Source organism: Mesocricetus auratus, unplaced genomic scaffold (assembly GCF_017639785.1).
Source record: "Mesocricetus auratus isolate SY011 unplaced genomic scaffold, BCM_Maur_2.0 Super-Scaffold_4256, whole genome shotgun sequence".
Taxonomy (NCBI): domain Eukaryota; kingdom Metazoa; phylum Chordata; class Mammalia; order Rodentia; family Cricetidae; genus Mesocricetus; species Mesocricetus auratus.
In genome coordinates, this window is record NW_024429182.1 from 1929688 (window position 1) to 1947346 (window position 17659).

General features: G+C 51.3%; 1 protein-coding gene and 1 long non-coding RNA gene across 4 annotated transcripts; one reads left to right on the forward strand and one right to left on the reverse strand.

Moving 5' to 3' along the window:
- Positions 1-228: 228 nt before the first annotated feature.
- Positions 229-17446, reverse strand: Kcnk18 (potassium two pore domain channel subfamily K member 18). The gene is made up of 3 exons (XM_021236114.2): positions 17212-17446; positions 14590-14718; positions 229-1076 (listed from the first exon to the last, which is right to left on the reverse strand). The coding sequence occupies exons 1-3, from the start codon at positions 17444-17446 to the stop codon at positions 229-231; spliced, it is 1212 nt and encodes a 403-aa protein (XP_021091773.2).
- Positions 7958-10237, forward strand: LOC110343773. 3 transcript variants are annotated; one of them, XR_005875976.1, is made up of 3 exons: positions 7958-8006; positions 9187-9320; positions 9948-10237. It is a non-coding gene; the product is annotated as an uncharacterized LOC110343773 (long non-coding RNA). The 3 variants fall into 3 exon arrangements; XR_002386101.2 differs by lacking the exon at positions 7958-8006 and adding an exon at positions 8485-8594; XR_005875975.1 differs by lacking the exon at positions 7958-8006 and adding an exon at positions 8882-8922.
- Positions 17447-17659: the final 213 nt, after the last annotated feature.

The following is a 17659-nucleotide window of genomic DNA, read 5'->3' on the forward strand; positions in this document are numbered from 1 at the left end:
CGGAGATGGCCTTCGCTCTCATCCTAGGTACCAGTGTGGCTTGGCTTCCGAAGGACCTCAACGCTCCTCGGCTCAGATCTCACATGGGCTTTGTTTCCCCCTAGCCTCGGGAGCTCAGACAGCAGGTTCTCGTGCCCTCCTCCAAACTGCAGTGTACTAAGAAAAACAAGGTGAGAGGACCCTCAGGGCCCGTGTCTGTCACTGCAGAGTTGCCGGAGCCCTCACCTTTTAGCAAGGCGGCGAAACGTCCCTTTTGCAAAAGAACAGCATGAGCGTTTTGTAGGCGTGTAGGATCCTGTTCTGCATCAGCTTGAAGGCGATGAACACGATCTCCATGCCAACGATGATGTAAATGGAGAAGAAGAGGAAGAAGTGGGGGCGGCTGAGCTTGATGTCCCCGAACCCGATGGTGGTCAGCGTGACGAAGCAGAAGTAGAAGGCGTCCTCGAAGCCCAGCTCCGTCTCCCAGAAGGGGAGGATAGCAGCTGCACAGGAGATGTAGGCAAAGATGACCAGGGCGATGACAGGGAGGGGCACGTCCAGCCTCTCCACCTGCTGGCCCACCTCATCCAGATTGCTCAGGATTGAACAGGACAGTCGCCCCAGCGTCAGCTGGGGACATGAGTTCAGCTCGGGACATGAGCTGCTCTTCGTCTCCATAGGCCGCATGGGCTGCATGGGCGGTTGTAGCCTGTCCTGCTTCTCTCGTGCAACTAGTCTCTCAAACAGCTCCACGCTACAGCTTTGGGGTGCCGGTTCCCTGCACGGCTGGGGGTCCAGGAGCTCATCCGCATCCGCGCTGGCACTGATGACAATCTGAGGAATGGCTTCGCAGCCCCCAGGGTTGCTGTCGGGCGGCCTCCTGCAGAGCAGCAGGCTGGAGCACCACGGTGGTGCGGAGGGAGCCCGGGGAAGGCAAAGGAGAGCCTGGAGCCGATTGTAGGCCCTGGATAAGATGGTGGCTAGGGTGTCCCCTATGTCTGTGAGCACCAGGAACATCAAAGGGATTCCGAAGAGAGCATACAGCATGCACAGGAGCTTGCCAAGCCTGGTGACGGGGTACATGTGGCCATAACCTAAGAAACAAGACAGAGTCTGATGTTGGCATGGGTCCAGCATCCCTCAGAGGCTCAGAGGAGACCCGCTGCTTCTTCTGGACATGAAACTTTGCACAGTAAAAAAAAATATTCATCCTAGACTAGGTGCAGAACTCAGGGGGGAAAGCGGGCATAAGGCTGCAAGTTCAACCCCCATCCCCACCCCCACCCCGGTGCTGAAAAAGAAACATGTATGTGAATGAATATCCCCCAATAAATCTTCATCCGCCGTATGTGTGTCTGGTGTGTATCTTGACCGAGGGACGGGGAAAGAAGAGAGGCAGCTCACATCCGGACTGAAAATGTCCTTGGCAGGGGACATGCTGGGGATGAGGCAATGACTCTTCATCTTGCTGTGGTTGTTTGGTTGGGCCCCACCCCACACTCACCTGGAAGAGCACAGGCGTGAGGCGGCCATTTCCATTGCTTCCTTCGTCTCGCCAAAGGTGCTGGCTTCTAAGAAGCCGCCTTTGTCCTTTCTGAGGTTCCCGGACCCTCTCCGTGTATTTGCTTTTGTATAGCGGAACATTTATTTTTATGCCAGTGGGTGTGGGCGGCAGTGTGTGTTGTATTAGGAGCCACAGGAAGAAGACAAAGCTACAGCTGTGTCCTCAGAGCTTTGAAGTTTCAGGTGAGACAGACGTGTTCACGGGTGTCCGAGAGGCTGCCAGCACGCAGCACTCATGGACACTCGCCTCCATTCACAGCCCAGCTATGAGTTTAGCAGACCTTTATTAAACCGCCCACATTGTATTTCGGGGTTAAAGGGGGCTGGTGGTTCTACTCTTTTTTTTTTTTTTTGGTTTTACGAGACAGGGTTTCTCTGCAGTGTTTTGGAGGCTGTCGGTCCAGCCTGGCCTCGAACTCACAGAGATCCGCCTGCCTCTGCCTCCCGAGTGCTGGGATTAAAGGCGTGCGCCAGCCACCACCGCCCGGCTCTACTCTTAAGTAACTATTGTGGAGATCCTGCCAGGCTGCAACCTGTGACTCCAAAGGCTAGTAAATGTGATGCCTCGAGAGCTAGCTAGCATCCACCTGCATGGGTGGTAAGTGGCCAGGCTTCCTGGAGAGGTGTTCTCATGATTTACAAATGTGGAAACTGAGGCAGGGGGCAATTGGAGTAGCTTGGCTCAGCACATGCGTGGAGCGAGTTTTGGAAATTGGGAGTCCAGTTCACAGGGTTCTGCAAGTCTCATCACTCCTTGTAATGTTGAGACAGGAGTCTCACCTAGTGAGGACTGCCTGGCCAGTGCCCACCATGGGCTGTTTTCCTGACACCCTCCTTCCTGCAGAAGGCGGGAGCTGAGCCAGCGGTGGCTCCCAGGCAGAGGCGATGGGAGCTTTTAGAACTGTTGACGAGCAGAGGAAGAAAAGCTTTGCTGTGTGTGTTGTTAGTGTGTTTAATCTTTGATTAATATGGAGAAGCGCATCAATTATGGAAATTAAAAGCTGAAGGTGCTTATTAGCGAGCTGAGCAGCAGTCTCCTCTCTGCTTATGACTCCCTGTTGAAAACTTGGCCTCCAGAGGCAGACAGACTGTGGGTATGGCCACCTCACCGGGATCCTAGGGAGGAAGGGTAGGGGGCTGTGATCCTCCAGAGTTCTCGACAGACCCCTTTCGTCTGCCTCAGAGCCTGCACACCCTGCAGGCTGGGGGGGCGCAGGGGACTGGCCACGTTGGTGGTTATCAGGGTCAGTTAACTTCATATGTTCATTCATTCACTGGGTAGTTATTGAGTTCTTAGTGAACTCACTAAAGACACACACACAGCACGTTCACAGAGTCCAACCTCTCTGAGTTTCTGGTTCAGGGGAAGCAGACCTTATGGCTATTGTTATTTGAGAAGAGGGCCCATCACAGGAAGAGACCAAAATTATTATAAATGTGGTTGGAACAAAGGCCTCCATTCAGGATTGGGGCTCAGGGAAGATTTCTTGTTTAGGTGACTCGAACGAAGATTTAGACAGGGGTTGTTTGTTGCTGTGATTAAAACACCGACCAAAACCTACTTGGGGAGGAAAGGGTTTGCCTGGCTTACATTTTTGAGGGAAGCCAGAGCAGGAACTCAAGACTCTGAGTCTTGAGGCAGAAACTGAAGCAGAGATCATAGGGAGAACCCTGCTTAGTGGCTTGTTTTGCTCCCCCCCCTCAATTGAACTACGTTTCTTACACAGGCCAGGCCCACATCCTCAAGGATGACACTGCCCACAGTGGGCCTCCTCCCTCAGCTAACAATCAAGAAAACACCCCCGTAGGCATTAGTCCAATCTGACGGAGGTACTTCCTCAATCTAGGCAGCCTTTTCCAGGTTGTGTCAGGTTGACAGCCGAGATTAGCTCACTCAGGGAGCAGGAACTGGTCAGGTTTAAAAAAAAAAAGCAGTAGCATCGGTATGTGCAAACGCTTTTGTGCCTGTTCCATCCGGCTGAGGAGTTTGCGCCCTGCACATGTATTAGGGGCATGATAGGGGGCTGAAATCATCCAGCCTGCCACGCACTCGCCAAGCTCAGGTCTCTATGTCTCCCTAGAGAGGATTCCCAGTCTTACCCAAAGTGTCTCCAAGAGTAGAGTTGTCACTATATATGGGGAATCAAAAAGAAGGCTAGTGTGGTGGTAGAATAAGAATACCCCCAACCCCCACACCCCGTAGGCTTATATATTTGAATGCTTAGTAGCCAGGGAGTGGAACTCTTTGATGGTAATGGAAGGATCAGGGGGTGTGGACTTGTTGGAGGACGTGTGTCACCAGGGAGGTGGGTTCTAAGGTTTCCAAAAGTCCGTGCCAAGCCCAGACTCTTCTTGCTGCCTGAGGATCAGGACGTAGAACTATCAACTGCCTCTCCAGCGCTGTGTCTGCCTGCCGTCACGCTCTCTGCCGTGACGATAATGGACTACGCCTCTGAACTGTGCAAGCAAACCCCCAATTAAATGTTGTCTTTTTTTTTTTTTAAATAAGGGTGGCCTGGGTCATGGTGTCTCTGCAGCGATAGAGCAGTAACTAAGACAGCCAGTGTGGCTAGTGAGCACGGATCAGGAGGAGGGTGCTTAGGTGAGGCTGGGGGAAAATGAAGGTCTAAGGACTTAAAGGAATAAGGAGCACCTTGGGGGTGTGAGAAAGGTGCGGTAAAAGCTCAGAAGCTGATACTGAGCTTGGAGCATGAGTAAGGAGTCCTGTGCCCAAGCTTTATGTCGTCCCCACAGAGCTATAGCCTTAGGGATGTCAGAGGCCATAAGCAAGTGCTCTACGTATGAAACACCTCGGTTTTCCAGCCAGGGCACAAGCCCCACATTCTCACGAGCATCTGGAAGCTCACAACGGGCTTCTCAGAAGTAACTGCCTCCCCAGCCCCGGGCTTCCAGGGTCAGGGCCTAGAGTTACATTTGTTTCGATTTAAAAGAACCAAATCGAATATTGCTCGCAAAGTCTGCAAAGTGCTTTTTAGAATCAAAATCCCCTGCACAGCAGAACTCATGGCAGTCTCCATTACTGCTCGCATTTAATGGGCACTAAGCAGATAAGGCTGTGATCTGTTGAGGGTGACATAGCCGCACTCCCCAGGAGCCTGCACTTTCCACTTGAAGACCTTGCCCCGTGAATATGTACAGCCCCAAGGTGGGCTTCAGAAGACCCTGTGAGTGAGGAGTGTTTGAGGCACAGAAGATCTGCTACACTCCAGAAAAGAACCCCAGGGAAGTAGGTCTCAGGGGGCGCATAGCCCCACAGAGAGAATGGACTAACCGCCCCAGTTACCGAATGCTGAAATGCAGAATGGAAAAGTATCACTTCCTATAATGCATTCCTTGTTCCGATACAATCACTCCACAGCACTTAGCCTGCCAAGTATTTAATAGCCCAAGCCTTCCCCTTCCTGATCCCAGGAGCTGAGCCAGGTGACAACTGGCCAGACTCACTCACAGGTGTCACTTCCTCGGTAGCAGGGTCCCAGGTCTTTTCAGGAGAGCCGGAGAGGCCGGACTGATGCAGCATTGCAGAGGGACTGTCACACCCAGCAGTGATCATAGGCAGTCCCGGCACACCCTACAATCCTCCACTAGGGCACTTTTGGGAAGACTTCCCTACCGGACCCATACAAAGGGGAGTGGTTTGGGTTTTCCTGAGATTTAAGCCACGCTAATGCATTCCAACCGCATCAGTGATTTGAGGCGTTGACTCCCATTAGAGTCACCTGGAGGGCTCGCAGGGAAACCTGGGCCTGGATTCTGATAGGTCTGCGGCAGGGCTCACGGGGGCTTGTGTAAGATAGGGAGGAGATTATGAAGTGCAATTGAGAGCTTGTGTGGATAACGTCTCCAGTGTCAGCGTGTACCAGAGGGTGGGGGCAGGGACTGGCTTGGTTAGAGCACCTGTCTAGCATATACAAAGGTTATAGGATCAATCCACATACCACGTGGGCACAGTGGAACACACCTGTAGTCACAGCACGTAGGCAAGAAGATTGGAGGGTCAAGGTTTTTCCAAATGTAATTCTAGAAGGACTGGTTAAGACCAGTGGTTCTCTGAGGCAGAGCCTAGGCGGCTGGTGGGGGATAAACCAAAGCGGCTAGCAAAGAAAAAGCTTCTCGTAACAAAATGGTGATCAGGAGTGGGATCATGAATTTCCACGCAAAATAACAAAAACTTTAAAGGAATTTTAGAAACAGAAGAACAGAGAGAAGCACAGATTTTGGTAGCAGCATTTTTCTCAGGTGTGCTCTGTTTTGCTAGCGACAAGCCGAGATTCATGCGGCTCGCTTACGGGAGTCTTCCTGACTCGGCATAAAAAGAAAAAAAACAGCAAGGTTGTTTTAAGAGACTCTGCTAACAATTGAAAAGTTGTACATACAGCTGGAAGTGGCAGCTTTTGCTGGAGGTCAGCATGGACTGAGGCGGTAAGCTGGAGTCACGCTTACGCCCGCCATCTTGATGGGAAAAAAACCGGCAGTTTAAAACAGCCGCGGTTTTACGGATAAGACACGTGGCCAGAAAAACATAAAGATTTACAGTAAAGTCAGACTTGGATGAAGAAAAACCTCAAAAGGTTTACAGTGTGTTAAAAAAAATACGTAAGATCGAGAGAGAAAAAACCGACAAAGTGGTAAATAAGTAGAGAAGCCGGCTGTGGTGGCGCACGCCGGTAGAAATTGCTCCAGAGGCAGAGGCAGGCAGATTTCCAAAGAGAAACCCTGTCTCAGAGAAAAATAAAGTAAAGAAATAAAATAATAATAATAAATAAGCCACGTAAAGATGGAAAATACACAGAGAGTCTGGATACTGTACGCTATTGTGTTTTTCAGTTTTTTGATTGCTAAGGAAGGAACAGCTGCTAAAGTACACTTGATTATAAATGCTGCTGAATTAATCCAACTTCTATCTTTTGAAAATGCCTTGACCTCAAAATTTAAGTATAAGGATATGTTACTCGGAAAAGGAGTTTTAATTTATGTTTCCACAGAACATAAAAAGCTGAGGATTTCTTCCAGACTTCTGTGGTTTGACGAACCAAGACCCCCGGAAGCAGTGGACCAGGTGTTCCAACTATTGAGACAGCTAAGATGATGCAGCTTTACAGACCCCGAAAATACGGACTTATACAGGTTTCTGAGTTTTGTCATGATCCCCATGGTATGAACAGCGCCCCCTTCCAGCAGGAAGCAGTTTGGAATGAGCGACCTCCCAATTCCCATCTTGGTTATAAATCTTTGTTTTCATTTAAATGGGATTGTTTATAATTGGCTAATGATCACAGCCGATCTTTTTTTAATGGTAAAAAGGGGAGTTATGGTATGGGTATTGTTTTTCATTTATTGATACAAATTCAAGGTCAATTTTGTGATATGTATATTTCTCCTCTTGATTAAGTATTGTGCTTATACTGATCTTTTAAAATGTAATGCATAATTAAATACAGATTATAGAAGTTACTTATAATAGTCAGAACTTATAGTTAGGTAAGTTAGGTTTTCTAGATAGATAGAAATGTATTTCAGACAGATAAACAGTCTTCAAACCTCTCAAAGACCTTCAGAAAATGGCATTTAAAATGGTTTAGGGTTTTTCTTGACAATGAGAAATGTCTGCTCCTGGCAGCACCAATTATGTCTGAGAGGAAGATGGGCATCGAAGAAACTTGTTATGGAGTTTGCTTTCAACATGGCAAGATTAGCCATTTGGGCAAGAAACTGCTCTTGCCTGTACTGCTTGACTGTTGCTGTATAAACTGGACATGCAGGACCCACAGGAAAGTGAATGCTGAACTCAGTCTTACAGGGTTCCTGCTTCATGAAAGAGTCTAAGAGACTTTCTACAGGACAAAGAAAAATGACTGACAGACTGCCAGCGCAGATGGACAGTTTGAAATTTCCTGCTTTGCTGAGAAATCTTCTGGACACATTATGGCCTATGGGCTGAAGATGGATGCCCCAACGTTACAGAGGAACTTCGGGTGACTGTCCAGGCAGTAAGATGTCTCTATCAATCCTAGTGTTTATATATTATCCTTCTGTGGTCTCCATCATGGAGTTGAAGACAGATAGCTATAATTATAGTTTTCCTTAGTTATGATAAGAGATAAGCTACATATAGGACTTTGGACTCACAAGAATGAGATAGATGATATTTTCTTTAAATCTTGCTGAATGTTGATAGACAAAATGTTGTAACTGTGTTCTTACTTGATAACTGTTCTGTTATATACAATTTGACTATGTTAAAGTTAAGACTTTCCTTTTTGTTTAAACAGAAAAGAGGAGATGTTGGGGGAAGTCCTGTGCATTTGTCAATAAAGACTGTCTGGCCAATAGGAATCTAGATAGGTGGGGCTAGGAGTCCAGGAGGATTCTGGGAAGGAGAAACACAAGAGGTTCGAGATGTAACCACCATTGGGGTAGGAAGCCCGGAAACCTCTCCGGTAAGAGACATACTTAGATTAACAATTATGGGGTAAATACTTAAGTCAGAGCTAGCCAGTAAGAAACAAGCAAGACCGACAGCTTCATAATTAATACAGCCTCCTGTGTGTTTATTTGGGGACTGCAATGAGAGAGAGCCTAGGCGGCTGGCAGGGGATAAACCAAAGCGGCTAGCAAAGAAAAAGCTTCTCGTAACAGTTCTCAACTCATGGGTGTCGACCTCTCTGGTGGTTGACTAACCCTTTCACATGGGGTTGCCTAAGACCCTCAGAAAACACATACATGTGTATTATGATTCCTAGCAGTAGCAAAATTATAGGCTGTGAAGTAGCAACAAAAATAATTTTATGGTTGGAGGTCACCACAGCTTGAGGAGCCTGTATTAAAGGGTCACAGCATTAGTAAGGTTGGGAGCCACTAGGGTAAGAGATTGCAGAGGCCATACTCGATGGAGCTGAACGTTAATTTGCATTCCTCGAAAACTTGTACAGCTGTGTGGACTCCACGGGCCCAACACACCTTCATCTGCTGTGGGAAGTCAACGGCTCTCAGCAGATTGCACCTCTAAATGTTTGGAGACAGTCTTGGTAACCCACGTGGGTGGGTGGGGGCAGTGTGAGCCGTGCTCCCGTGTCTAGTAGGTGGAGGACATAAATGCTACAATAGCTCCCTACAGTGAACAGGTCGGGTTCCTACAACAGAGAATTAGCCAGTTACAGTAGCCGTAGGGCTGCTGTGAGACCCTGTGATTTAGATCTGTGTTGGGGAAGTCCTGTGTATATGTTAATAAAGTGCTGTTGGCCAATAGGGAAGCAAGATAGGTGGGACTAGGAGTCGAGGAGGACCCTGGGTAGGAGAAACACAGGGAGTCTAGATGTAACCGCCATAGGGATAAGAAGCCTGGAAACTTCTCTGGTAAGAGAAATACTTAGATTAACAATTATGGGATAAATACTTAAGTCAGAGCTAGCCAGTAAGAAACAAGCAAGGCCAACAGCTTCATAATTAATATAGCCTCCTGTGTGTTTATTTGGGGACTACAACGTGGCAAAGCCTAGGTGACTGGTGGAGGAAAACCAAGCAGCAGACAAGGAAAAGGCTTCTCTCTACAGATCTAGTTAAGTTCTTGGTGGGGGGGGGCAGTGAAAAGACAACCTAAGCTTGTTCTCTCCGCCCCAGCTTCTCCCCGGCATCTTACCAGGTTGCTTCTCCCCTGAACCCACACTTCTTTCACGCTGGTCCCTGAACTTAGCCTGGGACTTGTTAATCTCAACTGTCAATGTGACAAGGTCGCCATGGAAGCGAACTTCTGGGTGAGTTTTTAGACTGGGTTAACTGAAGAGGCTGAAGTCCGGCCCTAAATGTGGGTGGTGCCCTTCTACCAGCTGCGGGTCCCTTGCTGAACAGAGCGGAGGGAGCAAGCTGAGTGCCAGCATCCATTGCTCTCTGCTTCCTGGCTGGATGCGATGTCACCTGCTGCCTCATGCTCCTGCTACCCACAACGTCCCCACCAAGAGGGGCTGCACCCTCTCTACCTGCGAGCCAAAACCAACTCTTCCTTCCTTAAGTTGCTTTCGTCTGGTATTTTGTCACAGACACTGACGGTAACTGATACAGGGGTTGATCACCACCCTGCTGGTCCTGGCCATCCCCAAATCTGCGTCCCTCACCCGTGGGCGGGAACGGTCACAGCACCTCACTCATGGGGCCCTTGTGAGAATTAGTGGAGGTTGTGAATCACTCGGTCCTGGAGCGCCTGGCTGCTTTCCTATGGGGTTCCTACCGCCTACGCGTTACCCACGCCGCCTATCTCTGGTCAAACAACTAAGACTGGTTCTGGAAAGACCCAAGGCTGCAAAAGCTCACTTGTGAGGCGTGTGTAGAGTATGCGGGGACAGATGACCGTGTCCCAGTGAGCAGCCTCTCTCCCTGGTTTGTAGGAGAAACTGCAGCCTGCCTACTCAAGCCTCAATCACCCTGCCCCCTGGTGCCCAGGGCAACCTGCATGAGCACGCGCATGCGCATGCGCGGCAGGCATCTCCTCCCTGAGCCAAGCCACCAAGCCTGACTCAATGCCCAGAGATGCTGACAGAGAGACACCTGACCCAGAGACACCAATGAGGAAAGCAGAACGCAGCGGAGTCAGCTGCCTGAGCCAATAGCACCTTGGGAGGGGGTATAAAGCCAGGTCTAACTTAGTTAATAAACGAGTCTGCGGAATGCTCTGCTACTCACTGACTCCCCGTGCCCGAGTCATTGGTGCTGCGTCTTCTCACCACTCCCCCAAGGGGTGTCCGAGCAGGGTGACCCTCACACACTGGTTCTTAAACTGTCCTCCCCACTTAGGAGCAGATCACTGGATCTTGGTCACCCAGTGAGAGTCCATCCCTGGCTAGGCCCATTTGATAGAGGGAGGGGGATAAGTAGGAAGCTTCTAGAACAGGATCGTTGCTGTCTATAGAGAACCCAGGAAGAAAGGAGGGGCAGCCGGTGATTTCAAATTACACGTTGGGGCTGGAGAGATGGCTCTGTCGTTAAAGGCTAGGCTCACAACCAAAAATGTAAGAGTTCGGATTACACGTGGTGATGTCTAGAAGTTATGTGGACCCTGTAGGCCTCTTGTGACCCACTGAGCAAAAGGGTGACAGACACCTGATATTGAGTGCCCTGGGAACTGCGCATCTTGCCCTGACCGGTACTGCTACCAACCTCTTCCTGGTGTGTATGGGGCGGGGAGACTGCACAGTCTTCTTGCAGCGGGCTGGCTGCGGATTGTGAGCCAGGTGGTCAGGCAGCTGCTGAAAGTGGTGCCACTGCCTAGAGGTAGGGCCAGCAGGGGTGGGGGGAGCTATGGATCCAGGTGCCAGACTCAAGGGGTCACATCCCTTTAGATGTCATCCAGCTCTAAATTCCACAGCTGGCTATGAGGGTCCTGCCACCCTGGGGTGTGAGGGGCAGGACAGCATCTCTGTGGCTGCTGTGATCCCATCCCTCCTAGGACGGGAGCCTACTCTTTTGAAGGACAAGGGCCTGGGGAGACCTCTGGATGGCCATGGTTGATGGGGGAAGTCCTGTGTATATGTCAATAAAGCACTGTTGGCCAATAGGGAAGCAAGATAGGTGGGACTAGGAGTCGAGGAGGACTCTGGGTAGGAGAAACACAGGGAGTCATCATGTAGCTACCATAGGGATAAGAAGCCCGGGAACTTTGCTCTGGTAAGAGAAATACTTAGATTAACAGTTATGGGGTAAATGCTTAAGTCAGAGCTAGCCAGTAAGAAACAAGCAAGGCCAACAGCTTCATAATTAATATAGTCTCCTGTGTGTTTATTTGGGACTGATGCGGCTCTGGAACCAGGCTGGCAGGAAGGCTTTCTCTTTACACCCAAGAGCTCCTGGTTTGGCCCGCCTGACAGTCCTACTGGTGCACTTCCAGATGGAAGCCAGGCTAACTGAACCTGCCCTCATTTTCTAAAGTCCTCAGACATGGCCCAGGACAGAGAGTCCAAGTCTCCCCGTACTCCCTGGAGGCTAGAAGGGCTCCCAAGGCTCTTCTCCTGGAGTCTTGAAAGTCCCAAACGGGACACTAAGGTTGGCGTTTTACAGGGATCGTTTCTCCTACCTGGAAGCCTCCTCCCTTTGATCTGTCAGACTCCATCATGTCCACAAGGAAGCCCTCATTCCCCCCAGGACAAGCCAGGGCCCGTCCCATCCATCTGTCTCACCTAAGCCCTTTCTCAGCTGTTCCTCTTGCGGGTTTTTTTAGTGTGGGTGCTTAATGTGTATTGATCCCTTCCCTTCCCTCTCTGCCCCTCAGACCAGGGGCTTCCCCCGGGGGAGGAGCACTCAACCTGTTCCTATGTGCCGGGGACACAAGCGGTTACACAGAGAGAGGCAGCAGAGCGGGCTCAAGTGCGCACGAGCTGTGTGACCCAGCCTCGGTTTCTCCATCGGGAGTATGGGGGCAACAACTGTACCTGTCTGGTTCCGGCACTAGAAGAACTGTCTACAGGAAGTTAGGGGCTGGAGGTGGAGTTCAGTGGTGGAGTACTTGCCTCACCCAAGCAAGCTGTGGGCTTGACGAACCAACCACGCATACACGCGCGCGCATGCGCGCGCACACAAATACACCCACATGTGCACGTGCGCGCGCCACAGAAACTAGGGCATCTTAATGGCAGCTATGCATTTGTGGGACAATGGGAAGAAGTAGGCACGACAGAGGAAAGACCTGGTCTACATCCCAGTACTGTAACTGCATCTGGCCTTGCCAGTGTATTTGTGTTTGTGACCACACCCCCTTTGGGCGTGGCTTCTGGTGCAGAGAACCCAGGAACGGAAGTGTGGGGCTGGGCTCTGGCTCACGTGCACTCGCCCTCCTCGCTCCCTCTCCCTCCTTCCCTCCCATCCCCTCCCTCCCATCCCTCCCTCCCTCTCTCTCTCTCTCTCTCTCTCTCTCTCTCTCTCTCTCTCTCTCTCTCTCTCTCTCTCTCTCTCTCTCTCTCTCTCTCGTCACAATCAGACAGAAGGGCAGAGAAACACTGCGGTTGTTCTTTACTATTATCTGTGTAAGTTGTTTCCCAATAAACACCCATTTACCATTTATCTTGGATCTAGTGAACCCATTACAACCCCGCCTTCATGTGTCCTCCTTCACCCGGGGTTCCCGGCCTTCGTGTGGCCTCTGAGAAGAGAGCCTGTGGCTTTGAGGGTTCTCAGAGCCCACCTTCAGATGACTGGCTGTTCATAGTGGAGACACGCAGTCTCTCCCCAAGCCCTCACCCTCCCTGGATTCTAGAAGGAGCCTCCTCTGGGTGAATGTCACGTGAGGAGCCTTTCCTTAGCTTGGGGACTGGGGACATGCGCAAGCCAAGTGCCACCTTGTACTCCACGCTCCCATTGGGAGGTCAGGAATCGGAGCAATCCTGCTGCCCAAGTACAGCTCCCTGGGCACAAGATGAGGTTCGCAGCACCTCACAGACCCACAAGAGCAGGGTCCCGCCACTGAAGGAACAATACTAGACTAAGCCTCGAAGTCCATTTGTGGGCATCAGTGCCACTCGATGCGTGACCTTGGCCTCTGACCTCCGAATTCACCCCTCTGGGCTCAGAATGCAGGGCTCGCATCACCCGATTCTCCGGGCCTCTGTGAGAACGGGGTAGCAACTGGACATGGCTGGATCGTCGTGTAATATCGTTTGTAACCACGGGAAGCACACTGCAGTGTTCAGATCCCGGTTCTTGGCAATTGCTCCCCTCCATCTCTACACCACACCATGCCCTCCTCTATGGTTCTGGTCATTCCCAGGCAGTCACCTGCTACCTAGATGCCATGAGTCTGAAACCCACTCTCCCCTAGTCCCGGCCCTCACCCTGGCTCCAAGCCCACATTTTCAACAGTCTCCATTTTGGAGGAACTATTGGGAAGTCTCTTCCATCAGCCGAGAATCTAGCTGTCCCCCATCAGCCCCATCCTCCCCTCTCCTTAGCCTGCCCATCCTGTCTGTAAAATCCAGAGACCCCAGTGCCAGCCTGGAGTTCTCCGCCCCACACCCCAGATCTCCCTCCAGGATTCCTTTCCTGACCTCTCCCCATCTCACAGCCATTGCCCTAACTTGGGTTGTCATTATTGCCCACCCAGCCTTCTGAAAAAGCCTCCTATGGCCATTCCCGCCATCCCCCCTTGGTACAGCTGTGCTGACACTGTAGGGGGTCTCTGGAAGCCACTAGTAGACCCCCTGCTGGAAGTCTATGGGACAAGACCCCTGTCCTTAGGATAAGATGCCTTTTTAGCCCCCACCATCTGACCTCAGCCTCTCTCTTCTTCACTCCCAATGTAACCTCCTTACAGGCATTTATCCTGTTCTCTGGCCTTTGATCAACTGTGTGGGATCTGGTTATGCCCTCATTATTCCCACCTACCCCCACCTCTCTGTCCCCCTACCCAGGGACTCCAGGGGGCTCAGCAGAATGCCACTCTCCTTTAAAACCTTCTCACTGGTGGATGCCCCCCCACCCAAGGCGGATACAGCTGCCCCTCCCCCATTCTCATTCTCTACTTGCAGGGACTCCCTCCCAACTCTCATCCCCCTCCCCCTCCCCCCAGGACATCACTGTCACTCAGGCTCAGATGCCATCTGTTCACCTGTGAGCAGCATTGTCTAAGTCACCCAGGAGGCCGTAAGGCCAGAGTCATGTCTACCCTGTTCCCAACTAGTGCAGGCATGCGTGTTGGGCCAACCGCTTCATGCATGAGCACTCGGTCAAGGGTACAGGAAGGACCTCGGTATGGCCTGTAATTTGCTTATCTGAGCCCTTGCCCAGGCACGGGACTACAACCACCAGGAGAAGAAAGGACGCTGTCTTCTGATCTGCCTCCCACCCCTGGGACCCATGGACCAGCAGAGGTTCTCCTTGCTGCTGTCCCTGTGCTAGGGACTGACTCCCCGCTCCCAAGGTAGGTATGCCAACGCTGTTCCTTGTCTTAGACAAAAGGAATGTCTCAGCACACCTGCCAGCAGGTACTGCCGTGCCCGTCCCGGGAAAGCAGCTGTTTGCAGCTGGACAAGCCCTTGCACTTACCCACTGTGCTGAACACGGTGCAGCAGAAGTAGAGGGCACTCAGGAAGGACCAGTCCGCAGGCGCCTTGAACCACTGCGGATTCATCTGCTGCAGGTGCTTACACAGGGCCTTCCTGTTGCCTTCCACCACTGGGGAGAGACCAGAGTGATGAAAACCGGGGTCTGCCTGTCCAGACAGTCCTGCCCAATGAGAGGACCCGGGTCAGCAGCACCCCCCCCACCTCCATTGTCCCAGCAACACTGCAGCCTGTCCATCAAAGCCCGCAGCTCGGACCCAGGCCAGCAGCACCCCCCCATTGTCCCAACAACACTGCAGCCTGGCCATCAAAGCCTGCAGCTCAGGTCCAGCTGACGGTGCCTACAGAGTCTAAGGGGTTGGGTTGTCCTATGGGGGCCTGGGTGCAACCTGAGCTCAGCAGCCTTGGACGGTTCCTTTTTTCTTCCACAGTCCCAAACTGATTTTTCCCCCTTTTGAGAGAGGACTCAGGCTGATCTCCAATGCTGCGATAACCAAAGATAACCTTGAGTTTCTGATCATTGTAACTCCAACTCCCAAGTGTGGGGATTACAGGCACTGGCCATCGTGGCTGGTTTATGTGGTGCTGGGGATCCAATGCAGGGTTTTGTGCATGCCCGCCAAATACTACTGGCTGAGCTGCAGCCTCAACCCCTTGAAGGAGTTCTTAATGTTTGAACCGTTTCTTTCGTGTTTCGTTTTTTTGTTTTGTTTTGTTTTGTTTTTTGTTGTTGTTTGAATCTTTGGGGTTTTGTTGTTGCTGTTAGTTGTTGAGACAGGGTCTTGCTACATCCCTTTGGTTGGCCTAGAACTTGCTACACAGGATAGCCTGTCTTCAGTTGTACCAATCTTCCCATCTTTGCCTGCTGGGTGCTCAAATTATAGCCATGCACCACCATGCCCAGCCTTCTTTATTCATTTTAAAGAGGAATACAAACCCTCTGCCCCCTCTCTTGTGGGATTCTAAACTGGAAGCAAAGGGCTTTCAGCAAGTCAGACAGTGGTGAGAAGCACGGCGTCAGCTCCTACAAGGCACTGAGCCTTGGTGAGCACCCTGAGCTCCCGGCTTCAGGATGAGGCTGTCTCTTAGGATGGGAAACCTTGGTCCCTGGGCTGAGAGGATGGCACAGAGTCTGGCCACAGGGGAAGGCACCACCCATTTGAATTGAACAGCACCAGCCTGGGACTCCAGACTCTGGCACCTAGACTCTCCCTGACCACTTTTTATAGCTCCAGACAAAAAGCTACTTTCTGAGCCTCAATTCCCCATCTACAAAGCAGTGCAGCCTGGTGGTAAAAAAATCAGACTCGTCAGTGCCCTGAATGGAATTCCTGTCTTGTCTTCCTTGTATGAGAGAACTTTGAAAGTTATGTAACTTTCCAGGGCAAGAGAAAAGAGTCAACAGAAACAGAGAGAATAAAAGATAAATGAGCCTGTGCCCCTCTGCTTGTGGTCCTGCATGGCCTCTGTATGATGCTGTTCCCTGGGTAGGGACATGGTTTGGGAGCAGGTCTTGTCAGTTGGGACTGACTGGAAGCTGGCCCATGGACTCAGAGTCCCCACTCTGTGGAGGAAGTCTTTTTTTGCATCTTTGCCACAGAGACATTTCTACTCAGTGGCCAGGGAGGCGCTGAGGTGATGTTGGTATACTTGGGGCTGTCCTAAGATCCCTGTCTCCAGCAAGTTCAGGTCCCCCCTGAATCAGCCCAGACTTCCGAGTCATCCAGGGAATCTGTCTCAAGTACACATTTACATGCTTTCTCCCAGATCCACACAATCAGGATCTCCAAGGTTGGGCTGGAAGCCTTATTTGTAAAGGGGATCCTGGACAAGGAGCGGAGTGTACAGACACCGAGCACTAGGGAGTCAAGTGCTGAGAAGTGTTAGGCTAATGCCACGATGCATTTTCTTACATTGTCTTTGGACCCCCTCACCTTGTCTCCCCTTTTATAGATTAGAAACCGAAGTCCTGGCATCTGGACTCACACTGACCAAACCAAGGGATGAAACACAAATGAAAGGCAGTAAGGATACTTGTTGAGCACCTTCTGCTTTGCAAAGGTCTGTGTCTCTCATCTCTGCTCTCCCCTTCTCTTCAGGAGACAAACAAGGGCCCGGGTGCTGCCGTAGATCACACAAACTAAGCTAAAACAAACTGGCCTCTGCCTGTGCCAGCCCCTGCCCCTGCCCCTGCCCTCCACAAGCCCACTACAGACTTTGAAATAAGAGTCAGCTTGTTCATCCTGGGGATCCAAGCCCAGGTTAGACGGTTCCTTGAAGTCTCAAAGCTGAAGCTGCAACCATGCATCCTGCCCCTCTCATAAAATCTCCCTGGGGGCTGGGTGGGGCTGGTGGGAGCCTGAAGAACAAGGAAGGGAAAACTGGACCTTAAGAGCCCGGGTTTAGGCCTTACTTCCCTTATTGCATCCCTGGGAGAGCATCTGTTCATCTCCCCCCCCTGCCCAGAGAAGAAAAGAGACCCCGCCAGGACAACCTACTACAAACAGACTTTAAAACAGGAACCAGGAGTGAGGAGGTTACCAGCACACGAACTAGCTGCTCACAGCCAAGGCAGCTGCAACATAGTAACCTCTCAGGCACCTACCTGTCCTGTTACATTCCAGGATGCTGCACAGATCATCCAGGAAGTTCTTCAAGTCAGGGTTCTCCTCCGCCTCTGGGTCAGGGCGGCCCTCGACTGCAGAGAAGAGGGCGGCACCCACCAGTGCATAGGTCACCAGGCAGCAGAGGAAACAGAGGCCGGGAAGAAGCTTGCCCAGGGCCTCATGGCAGCGTCTCTTAGCTTTCCCCAGAACCTCAGGTGGCTCCTCAGCCTCCATCCTCTTGGAACAGCTCAGGGAAGGGCAGGAGGCATGGGTAGAGGAGGCGGGAGCATCTAGCCTGGGCCTGGAGGAGGGAGATGGGAGTGGCCGGAGAATGGCCAGGCTCCAGCCCTAAGTGGATGGTGCGTGAGTTTCCCAGAGGACCCAGGAAGCAGCCGGAACCCATCATGTTCGTCTCATCCAGATAACTGGGATGGCGCCCCTGTTAGT